This window comes from Entelurus aequoreus, linkage group LG21 (genome assembly GCF_033978785.1).
Source record: "Entelurus aequoreus isolate RoL-2023_Sb linkage group LG21, RoL_Eaeq_v1.1, whole genome shotgun sequence".
In the NCBI taxonomy this organism is placed as follows: Eukaryota; Metazoa; Chordata; class Actinopteri; order Syngnathiformes; family Syngnathidae; genus Entelurus; species Entelurus aequoreus.
The window spans coordinates 23882062-23894610 of NC_084751.1; the positions used below are offsets into that span (position 1 = coordinate 23882062).

Genomic DNA, 12549 nt, shown 5'->3' on the forward strand with positions numbered 1-12549 from the left:
AAAATACTACCACCACCATGCTTGATGGTAGGAATGGTGTTCCTGGGATTAAAAGCCTCACCTTTTCTCCTCCAAACATATTGCTGGGTATTGTGGCCAAACAGTTACATTTTTGTTTCATCTGACCACAGAACTTTCCTCCAGAGGGTCTTATCTTTGTCCATGTTATGTCACATGAAACAAAAATTGAGCTGTTTGGCCACAATAGTAGACCCATAATAAATTCATAAAAGAACCAAACTTCATGAATGTTTTTTGTGACCAACAAGTATGTGCTCCAATCACTCTATCACAAAAAAATAAGAGTTGTAGAAATTATTGGAAACTCACAGAGGTGGGACCAAGTCATTGCTTTGCAAGTCACAAGTAAGTCTCAAGTCTTTGCCCTCAAGTCTCGAGTCAAGTCCCGAGTCAAGACAGGCAAGTCCCGAGTCAAGTCCAAAGTCAAGACTGGAAAGTCTCAAGTCAAGTCACAAGTCCTGCATTTTGAGTTTCGAGTCCTTTCAAGTCCTTTTAACCACAGACTAATATTTTTACACAGATTGTGTATGCTTTTAAACCGCTGTATTTATTTATTAAAACAAGTGCATTTGAAATAGCAGGGAAAAAAATAGTACTGACATTGCAATTCATAATAGCACTATTAACCAGTCATTTTAATAGTTTAAACAATTTTAAACATTTAACTCATTCCTTTACAGAATAAACACATTTGCAAAAACAAGTGCAACTGTACTTATTTGTACAAAAGTGTTAACATTGTATTTCCATGGCATATTGCATTGTAACTAGTTCCACAGCAGTTTCTATTCTGTTCTTACCTTATCTCATTGATCTCATCTCATACTGTATGTGTGTTTATGTGTGCGTACACATGAAAAACATAACAAATACATGAACATAACAATGAACAGAGTTGTACTTTTTAGATGTCAGGGCCCTATGCAATATGTACACATATTCTTAATATAGTATACATTTCAACTGACCTTTATTTGACTATGTTTGTCTTTTTGTAGGTGGCTAAAATACGCGGTGCTGCTGACCGCCGTCTAACGTTATGTTACTGTGTGTGATACATTGACTAACGTGACGTTATTTGTAGGTACCTCATGCAACCCTGCTTAAAAAAATCACTTGACAAAAAGTATGAATAAGGTAGCAAACTGCAGTGGACGCAACATATTGCTGTGTTTGAAATGATGTTATAACCATAGACATCTTTTAAGTAGACGCAGTATTGGTTGCTGTGACGCGAGCAAATTGCATCTTGAAGTGGTGATGAGGAGCCGGCGAGCAGCCTAAACTGACAGTTGACAGGTAGAAAACAAAGATGCCGGGCTGGTGTTCAGCGTTTTCCTGCTCAAATGAGCGGACTGTTGAAAATAGGAATCGGGGGATTACTTTTCACAAGTAAGATTTAACATTCATGTACTATTGGTTGTATTTTATGAAAATAACATTACCACAGAGTTCAGAAGGAGCAAAGATCTTCAATATTTGTATGTGAAAATCACAAATAAATCTTCTGGGGGAGGATGACGCCCCTACAGGGGTTTGGTTTACAAACTTTCAGCCCCACCTAAAACAAAATTCACCAGCCACCACTGATTATGATGCATTCTCATTTTAGGCAAAATATAAGACAATACTTTCTTAACAGTATAATTGTAACCAGGAATAAGTCTTCAAGTAACAATATTCAAATACTAACATTGTTGGGTAAGACAGCATTTGGTTTTATTCTGAATCCAGTGAAACAGATTGGTGGTTTTAGCTGATATAAAGACTTTCAGGTGTTTATATATGTTTAAGTATTTGGCAGACGCTTTTATCCAAAGCGACATACATAAAAAATACATATATAACAATCACTGTAAACATGATCATTTAAGGGAAGAATGTAATACAAAATATCAATACAAAGTGTCAAGACAGAATAAACTCTCTGCTGCTGCAGCAACAGAGATACGGTCTATAAGATATATAGATATCTAATGTATTCATACATTGTTTATGTAGGATATACGCATGTATATATAACGTAATCATATTGTTTCTTCAATTTAAAAATAGCTGACCGTTTTTTCCCCCTTCTCTGGGCTTATATTCCCAGTTTTGATCTCGGACGTCTGGTCACTTATAGCATATAAGAATATTATATTACTGTTAAGCAAACTATGAATAATAAAACATGTGTCCGTTATCATAGCTACACGTATGACAAAAAAGCGCGTGAAAATGAGTGGTATTCAGTGAGGTAAAATGAATTAAATGCGCTGACAGTTCATTGCTCCTGCCAAATGAATTGCACTGAGTGGAGCGGATCACCACTCCAAGATGGCGGCCCCGCGTCTCGTCTGCGCCAGTATGCAGTAGCGCTCGATGCTGCGTCTACTTATAAGATGTCTATGGTTATGACGTTAGCAGTGAGTTTACAGCCTCACTGATTTAACTACACAGCAAACAAAAGTCATGTTACTTAGCCAATAAACGTTATCTTACATTCATAACTTACCCTTCTTTGTGCAACTTCAAATGTCGAACGAAGTTGGAAGTTGTTGCGTCTCCGTCTGTAATATTCCAACTGCGTGATTTGCATACGGCAATTCGTTTTTTGTTGACCAAGTTGTAGTTTTTATACCCGAACGAAACCAACTTTGGTATAAATCTTTCTCACTGGCGCGTTGTTTGACAACTCTTGTTCATTGGTTGTCCTGCAATTTGATTGGCTGAATGCTGTGTGATGAAAACAATGTAGATCTAATTTGATTGGCTGTTGTACTGAGAGCACACACGCTGACACGCAGCACACACGCTGATAGACAGACACGTACAAAATGAAAGCTACGGAGCGCTCCCAAATAACTTTTTAAACTTTAGGTTTTGGAGAAAGTAGCAAGTCATGTCAAGTCAAAAGGCTCAAGTCCAAGTGAAGTCACAAGTCATTGATGTTAAAGTCTAAGTCGAGTTGCAAGTCTCTTTACATTTTGTCAAGTCGAGTCTAAAGTCATCAAATTCATGACTCGAGTCTGACTCGAGTCCAAGTCATGTGACTCGAGTCCACACCTCTGGAAACTCAAGACAGCCATGACATTATGTTCTTTACAAGTGTATGTAAACTTTTGATGGTGGGGACACAATTCATAAAAAGCGTAGAACTTACCTCTGTAATTTGGGAAGTGGTCCACCACATTCGACTCTAAGACTTTCTCCTCCAGCAAGTCAGTTTTGTTCAGAAAGAGGATGAAGGAGGTTTGGGTAAACCAATTGGCTTTGACTAACGTCTCGAACAAAGCCAGACTCTCCTCCATTCGGGTCTGAGAACAAAAATGTGAGGCTCATAAACGACGTGCGATCAACCTCGAAGAACGAGGACAAAAGGACAACACAAAATGGATCTTTTAATGCTTACATGTTTCGGATCATCGAGAAAGACCTGATCGTAATCATTGAGCGCGGCCAGGAAGATAATGCTTACGACACTTTCAAAACAGTGGATCCACTTCTTCCTTTCTGAACGCTGACCGCCCACGTCCACCATCCTATGCACACAAAGACTCCGTTATTTAGGGTCTATGGACAGGAAATGACGGTTACATATACATTCGGGGCCGCCTCTACTACAGGGCAAGAGGGGGCAGATCACAATTTTTGAAGTTAAGAAAGTACAAAATTAACATGTTATAAATTCAGTTCAGTTCAGTTCAGTTTATTTCGAACATGCATACACGCATCACACATTTCCAGTTGTTTCATTACAGCACGTCCGAAAAGGAGTAGGAAGAAGCAGAACTTATTTAATCCTACCCCTTTTCATACCATAGCAATTTTATCCAGTATCCTTGTTCTCTGTAACAGAACAGTGAACAAATAAATAATAAATAAATAATATACCATAGCAAGCATACAAACATTAAATACATAAATAATTTTGTCTCAATAAAAAAAAGGGGAAAAAAAGGGTTCAAGATCATAATTCTTGTTCTGTGTACTTTGTGAATACTCGTAGTTTTAACCGTCTCTTAAACTGAATAATATCGGTGCTTTGTTTGATTTCTTTGGTTAATCCATTCCCTAATGTAATTCCACATACTGATATGCTAAAGGTTTTAAGTGCTGTACAAGCATACAGATGTTTTAAATTAGATTTCCTCTAAGGCTATATTTCTCCTCTTTTGTTGAGAAGAATTGTAGTACATTCTTGGGTAGCAGGTTATAGTTTGCTTTGTATATAATTTGAGCTGTTTGCAAATGCACCAAATCGTTGAATTTCAATAATTGTGATTTAATAAATAAAGGGTTTGTATGTTCTCTATATCCAACATTATGTATTATCCTAAAGTATCTTTTTTGTAACACAGTTAGTGAATGAAGCGCACATTTGTAGTTGTTTCCCCATATTTCTACACAATAACTCCGATATGGTAACACTAGCGAGCAGTAGAGAATATGAAGTGATCTTTGGTCCAGAACATGTTTTGCTTTATTCATTATTGACGTGTTTCTTGCTACTTTATGTTGTATATTTTTTACATGAGATTTCCAATTCACTTTATCATCTATTATTACACCCAAAAATGTGTTTTCTTTTACCCTTTTAATATTTACTCCGTCTATTTATATTTGTGTTTGACTTTTCCTTCTACTATTACCAAATAGTAGAGATGTCGGATAATGGCTTTTTTGCCGATATCCGATATTCCGATATTGTCCAACTCTTAATTACCGATTGCGATAACCGATACCGATATATACAGTCGTGGAATTAACACATTATTATGCCTAATTTTGTTGTGATGCCCCGCTGGATGCATTAAACAATGTAACAAGGTTTTCCAAAATAAATCAACTCGATTTATGGAAAAAAATGCCATCATGGCACTGCCATATTTATTATTGAAGTCACAAAGTGCATTATTTTTTTTAACATGCCTCAAAACAGCAGCTTGGAATTTGGGACATGCTCTCCCTGGGGAAGGGGGTAGCGGGGGGTGTATATTGTAGGATCCCGGAAGAGTTAGTGCTGCAAGGGGTTCTGGGTATTTGTTCTGTTGTGTTTATGTTGTGTTACGGTGCGGATGTTCTCCAGAAATGTGTTTGTCATTCTTGTTTGGTGTGGGTTCACAGTGTGGCGCATATTTTTAACAGTGTTAAAGTTGTTTATACGTCCACCCTCAGTGTGACCTGTATGGCTGTTGACCAAGTATGCCTTGCATTCACTTGTGTGTGTGAAAAGCTGTAGATATTATGTGACTGGGCCGGCACGCAAAGGCAGTGCCTTTAAGGTTATTTGGCGCTCTGTACTTCTCCCTACGTCCGTGTACACAGCAGCATTTTTAAAAGTCATACATTTTACTTTTTGAACCCGATACCGATAATTTCCAATATTACATTTTAAAGCATTTATCGGCCGATAATATCGGCAGTCGATAATATCGGCAGTCCGATATTATCGGACATATCTATCAAATAGCATTATTTTAGTCTAAGTTGACAAAATTATCGGTAGTAGTGTAGAAATCCGTTGAAAAAGGTACATGCTTCAACACTCGTATGATATCGTCTTCCCTCTTTTCTATCCATTACTTGTGTCAGGCTCCGCGAGTCCGTGAGCACAGTGCTCAGCCCTCAGTGAACCAGTGTCCACGAACTAAATACAATATATCCCAAGTACAGTTCTTTAATAGCGTACAATATGACACAGGGTGGGTGTTGGTGACGAAGGTGGGCCAATCAGATGTTTTTCATTGTGAGATGAGGAAATTTAATTTCGCACTGGCGGCGCCAAAACAAGAAGCTGTGCATTAAACATGTTCTACATAATATGTCAACACCTGGGAGAAAGTGAAGAGGATACTTATTATTTTTGACGCTATATGATGCCATCAGCAGGCAAGGCATCCATCGTGACATTACAGACTGTGAGTGTGAAGTGAATTATATTTAAATAGCAGTTTTCTCTAGTGACTCATAGCGCTTTATTTTGTGAAACCCATTATCTAAGTTACTTTGAAACTAGTGCGAGTGGCACTGGGAGCAGGTGTGTAACGTATCTTGCCCAAGGACGCAGGGGCAGTGACTGGGATGGGGGAAGCGGGGGATCAAACCTGGAACCCTCAGAGTACTGGCACGGCCGCTCTACCAACCGAGCCACACCACCATGTTGTAAACGGTGATGAAAACGACTGTGTTGGCTACTATTATTTGCGTCTGTAAACTTACCCATGCTGTAATTATCTCCAAGCTTTGCATGCTGTCCTTTATTATACAAAACCCAAAACCGGTGAAGTTGGCACGTTGTGTAAATGGTAAATTAAAAAACAGAATACAATGATTAGCAAATCCTTTTCAACCTATATTCAATTGAATAGACTGCAAAGACAAGATATTTAATGTTCGAACTGGAAAACGTTATTTTTTGCAAATGCTAGCTCATTTGGAATTTAATGCCTGCGACATGTTTCAAAAAAGCTGGTACAAGTGGCAAAAAAGACTGAGAAAGTTGAAGAATGCTCATCAAACACTTATTTGGAACATCCCACAGGTGAACAGGCTAATTGGGAACAGGTGGGTGCCATGATTGGGTATAGAAGCAGCTTCCATGAAATGCTCAGTCATTCACAAACAAGGATGGGGCGAGGGTCACCACTTTGTGAACAAATGTGTAAGCAAATTGTCCAACAGTTTAAGAACAACATTTCTCAATGAGCTATTGCAAGGAATTTAGGGATTTTACCATCTACGGTCCGTAATATCACCAAAAGGTTCAGAGAATCTGGAGAAATCACTGCAAGGCCGAAAACCAACATTGAATGCCCGTGACCTTCGATCCCTCAGGCGGTACTGCATCAAAAACCGACATCAGTGTGTAAAGGATATCACCACATAGGCTCAGGAACACTTTAGAAAACCACTGTCATTAACTACAGTTTGTCTCTACATCTGTAAGTATTCTGCTCTTGCTTTTTGCTGGTTAGCTTAGCAGATATCCCCACCCCACCCCCCCTCCACACTCCTGATTGTAAATAATGTAAATAATTCAATGTGATTATCTTGTGTGATGACTGTATTATGATGATAGTATATATGATAGTATATATCTGTATCATGAATCAATTTAAGTGGACCCCGACTTAAACAAGTTGAAAAACTTATTCGGGTGTTACCATTTAGTGGTCAATTGTACGGAATATGTACTTCACTGTGCAACCTACTAATAAAAGTCTCAATCAATCAATCAATCAATAGCTAACATGATAAAATCCTTGATGAAAAAAGTGTCCCAGGCGTCTGGAGTGTAGTTTAGGCCTTTTTAGTGAAGCATCAATCATATTTTGTAAAACTGTGAACAATAATACATAAACAAACATTTTACATTCAGCATATATCTATATACAAAAATACATTTGTACATTCCTATACAAACCATAAATACTGCTATGTAACCTATTTAGCATCCAAACCAACAAAATGCTGCCAGTAATTAGCTTTCAACAATAGGCACAAATATCTTATTAAAGCAGTCTTAAACTGAGAATACACAAATAATGTGTCACAATATACATATGCATGTTGCATTCACATAAACTTACAGGTTTAGACCTTCAAAGTTGAAAAGTAAGCTTGAAGCCTGCAATAAGTGCTGTTTGTTTGACATCTGCTCTCATACTGCTCTCTTCCTGCTGTCTGAAACACACACACTAAGCTGGCTACGGCAATACAAGAGGGTCAAAATAGAACACAGACTGCAAAACTGATTTCCACCATTAGGTGTCTTAGAAAATAATATTGTGGGGCATAACAGTAAGTGCAAGTTAAATCTATACTATGCAAAGCGAAAGCCATTTATCAACAACACCCAGAAACGCCGCCAGCTTCGCTGGGCCGAAGCTCATCTAAGATGGACTGATGCAAAGTGGAAAAGTGTTCTGTGGTCTGACGAGTGCACATTTCAAATTGTTTTTGGAAACTGTGGACGTCGTGTCCTCCGGACCAAAGAGGAAAAGAACCATCCGGACTGTTATAGCCGCAAAGTTCAAAAGCCAGCATCTGTGATGGTATGGGGGTGTATTAGTGCCCAAGGCATGGGTAAATTACACATCTGTGAAGGCACCATTAATACTGAAAGGTATATACAGGTTTTGGAGCAACATATGTTGCCATCCAAGCAACACTATCATGGACGCCCCTGCTTATTTTAGCAAGACAATGCGAAGCCACATTCTGCATGTGTTACAACAGTGTGGCTTCGTAGTAAAAGTGTGCGGGTACTAGACAGGCCTGCCTGTAGTCCAGACCTGTCTCCCATTAAAAATGTGTGGCGCATTATGACGCTTAACATACCACAACAGAGACTGTTGAACAACTTAAGCTGTACATCAAGCAAGAATGGGAAATAATTCCACCTGAAAAGCTTCAAAAATGTGTCTCCTCAGTTCCCAAACGTTAACTGAGTGTTGTTAAAAGGAAAGGCCATGTAACACAGTGGTAAAAATGCCCCTGTGCCAACTTTTTTGCAATGTGTTGCTACCATTAAATTCTAAGTTAATGATTATTTGAAAAAAAATATCTTGTCTTTGCAATATATATTAAATTGAATATAGGTCGAAAAGGATTTGCAAATCATGGTATTCTGTTTTTAATTACCATTTACACAACGTGCCAACTTCACTGGTCTTGTACAATGTGAACTTCCTCATGTTGCAAGTGTTTACATGCTTCCTGATCAAAGAACACAAAGAAATAAACATAATTTAAAAGAATCAGGGGAACTGTTGACTCCATGTTAGTTGGTACAGTAAAACACAGCTTGACAAAACGTGTAGCGTGTAGGCAGTGTTGGTAAATTTCTCTGTGTAAATAAGTGGAGAATATAGAAACTTTGAGGCCTTATTCAGCTGACCTGATGATGAACTAGTTTGAGAAGATTGCTTTTGTGTTATTCATAAGACTACTGTACTTTTTAGTTTTGTAAATATTGACTATTGTGTGTGAAGTCCTACTTAAGGTTCAATTCAAAATAAGAATTAGGCCATCATGTTAAGATAAATGTTGTGATGGCGGATAAAATGTGGATAAAGGATACTTATTTTACTTGTATTTTTTAGTTTCCTCCCAGAGACATTACCACCTTATTGTGGTTAAGAACAACCAGCAGAAGCTTCGTCCTCAGGTGGCACACCCAAGTTGCACAGGTGTACATGTGCAAACCTGTTAGCACACGCAAAGCTTTCTTCATTAATATACAAAATATTTGTTGATCATCAAAACGCCTACAATACTCGGAGAAGATGTAAATATAATTATATAGCACGTGCAATGTGATTCATCAACACTCTCTTTTGCGTTTTATTTAGTTACTGTGCAGTTCTACACGCAGCTGCAGGATCAGTGCTCGTGCTGCACCGACAGACGACGGACAGATGACAATGCTCCGTCATACGTGTGTGTGTCAAAATTTTTGGATGGTCAGAAATAAAAAAATATTAGCAGGTGGCCAAAAGTATTTGGCCACCTGCCTTTACTCACATATGAACTTGAAGTGCCATCACATGGAATTGTCCAAAATGTTTTGGTATCCTGGAGCATTCAAAGTTCCTTTCACTGGAACTAAGGGGCAAAGCCCAACTCCTGAAAAACCAACCCCACACCATAATTCCTCCTCCACCGAATTTCACACTCGGCACAATGCAGTCCGAAATGTAGCGTTTTCCTGGCAACCTCCAAACCCAGACTGGTCCATTAGATTGCCGGTGGAAAAGCCAGTGGCAATGTGCTTTACATCACTGTATCCGACGCTTTGCATTGGACTTGGTGACTTATTGCTTAGATGCAGCTGCTCGGCCATGGAAACCCATTCCATGAAGCTCTCTGCGTACTGTACGTGGGCTAATTGGAAGGTCACATGAAGTTTGGAGCTCTGTAGCAACTGACTGTGCAGAAAGTCTTTGCACTATGCGCTTCAGCATCCGCTGACCCCTCTCTGTCAGTTTACACGACCTACCACTTCGTGGCTGACTTGCTGTTGTTCCCAAACTCTTCACTTTTCTTATAATAAAGTTGACTTTGGAATATTTAGGAGCGAGGAAATGTCACGACTGGATTTGTTGCACAGGTGGCATCCTATGACAGTTCCACGCTGGAAATCACTGAGAGCAGCCCATTCTTTCACAAATGTTCGTTGAAACAGTCTCCATGCCTAAGTGCTTGATTTTATACACAGAGCCAAGTAATTAGGGCACCTGATTCTCATCATTTGGATAGGTGGCCAAATACTTTTGGCAATATAGTGTATCGTCTATTCAGCAGCATCATTTTATAGTTGCTAGAGGACTTAAGGCAGGGGTGTCCAAAGTGCGGCCCGGGGGCCATTTGCGGCCCGCAGCTAATTGTTTACCGGTCCGCCACCCATTCTGGAAATGCTATTGCAAAAAATAAAAAATAACATTAAAAAAAGTGGAATGAGGTGAAATCTAATGAGAAAAAGTTGCAATGTTGACACAAAGCTGCCATGCAGGCTGTTTTTTCTTCTTCTTTTGTCTTTCTTTATTTTTTGCCATTGCTCAAAAAGAAAATAATGACAAAAAAATCCAAGTTATAATGAAATATTATCAAGGCTCCAATTACTTCAAATATTTCACTTGAAAATGTTTTATGTGGTAAATATTGCATATATTTTGTAGTTGCCATATAAAAACATCAACATTTTCTTTGACAAAAGAGCATAAAACAAACAAAATAATAGTCCAAACGTAAAATCGACAGATATATCTGAAGTTGATCTCGTAACTTAAGTGTTGAAAGTAAAAATAAATAATAATAATAATAAAAATGTATCACTTTATGAGTGGGGCACCTTTTGGATCCCAAATATATTTAGTGGTATTTTATTTATATTTTCACTGTGATTACTCTAAAATATTAAAGAATTAAAATCAATGGTGTCCTGCATTATTGATCTTTTAGGGCTCTAATTACTAAATACTGCATATTTCAGTTTTACTATAAAAAAACAAAGTTGTTTTTGACAGAAAAGCCATAAAACCTTTTTTTTTTTTTTAAGTTGATGTAGAGATTTACTGTAAGCGTTAAATAAAAAATAATAATACAAATTAGACTTATTTTTAACATTTTAATAACTGAGACCCTTTATGGTCCCCAAGACCCCTAAAGGTAAAATAAATTTAAAAAATCCATATATTTTGTTATGGTTTGAAAAGGAAAAATATCAAAATGGCCCCCACATGCTTTAATTTTTCCGTGTGCGGCCCTCAGTGGAAAAAGTTTGGACACCCCTGACTTAAGGGGTTGATTAAAACACATTAAATTGATGTGTTTTGGTGTCCTTTAGTATTTTTTTTTTAATGACCTTTGTATTTTTCACATAGAATATATATTGATAAAATATTTCTTAAATGAACTTCTTGAAATATGCACTTTTGCATATTGAGCGGACTAAGTGCAGCTTCTCTCCCATGCACCTTCAGCGGTTAAAAAAACAAAAAACAAATGGTGTCAATGTAAATGCCCTGCACAACTGCTTGTAAAATGCCCATAAAAAGTGGTAAATGTCTGCTGCTTGTTTGAAAACATAACAAAACGCCACAGTAATAACATGAATGTGCAGGAAATGAGAGTGTCTCCGTAAATTGTAAAGTGGTTATTTAAATAACCACTTTACAATTGCACATGCAGTCTTACTAAATCACAAGCAACACGCCCACTAATAGTTAAAACGCTATTATATAGATTGCTCACGCTGTGAATCAGGCTTTCACTGTAGCTAACATAGACATTCTATGAAGAAGGCAATCTTACTACTGTATAAGCATGGAAAAAAGTGCTGGAGCATGATGGAGCAGAGTGTACACATGAGTGTACACATGATGCCCCCTTCACATTTCTGATGGCCCCCTCATATATGCCTGCCTAGAACCTAGAACTCTGCTTTCTACTTTGGATGGTGTTACAGTGCATCCGGACAGTATTGTGAAGTGAAGTGAAGTGAATTATATTTATATAGCGCTTTTCTCTAGTGACTCAAAGCGCTTTACATAGTGAAACCCAATATCTAAGTTACATTTAAACCAGTGTGGGTGGCACTGGGAGCAGGTGGGTAAAGTGTCTTGCCCAAGGACACAACAGCAGTGACTAGGATGGCGGAAGCGGGGATCGAACCTGCAACCCTCAAGTTGCTGGCACGGCCACTCTACCAACCGAGCTATACCGCCCCAATTATTCAAAGCTCTTAACTTTTTCCCAACATTTTGTTATGGTACAGTCTTATTCCATTTGTTTATGTCCTCAAAATTCTACAGACAATACCCCATAATGACAATTGCAAATGTATTGAAACTAAAAAAATTCACATGTAAATAACTATTCACGGCCGTTGCTCAATACTTTGTTGATACACCTTTGGTGGAAATTACAGCCTCAAGTCTTTTTGAATGCGATGCCACAAGCTTGGCACACCTATCTTTGCTGCATTCATCTTAGTCTAGTCAGGGAAGTGAGCAAAAACCACAGGGTCACTTTGCCAGAGCT

General features: G+C 38.2%; 1 protein-coding gene across 2 annotated transcripts in view; it reads right to left on the bottom strand.

Moving 5' to 3' along the window:
• Positions 1–12549, bottom strand: part of LOC133638521 (guanine nucleotide-binding protein subunit alpha-11-like) — a 39101-nt gene that overhangs the window by 8114 nt on the left and 18438 nt on the right. For both annotated transcript variants that reach the window (XM_062031213.1, XM_062031214.1), the window contains exons 5-6: positions 3416–3545; positions 3167–3320 (exon numbers count right to left, since the gene is read on the bottom strand). In XM_062031213.1, coding sequence (XP_061887197.1) covers positions 3167–3320; positions 3416–3545 — 284 coding nt within the window. The remainder of the gene's footprint in view (positions 1–3166; positions 3321–3415; positions 3546–12549) is intronic.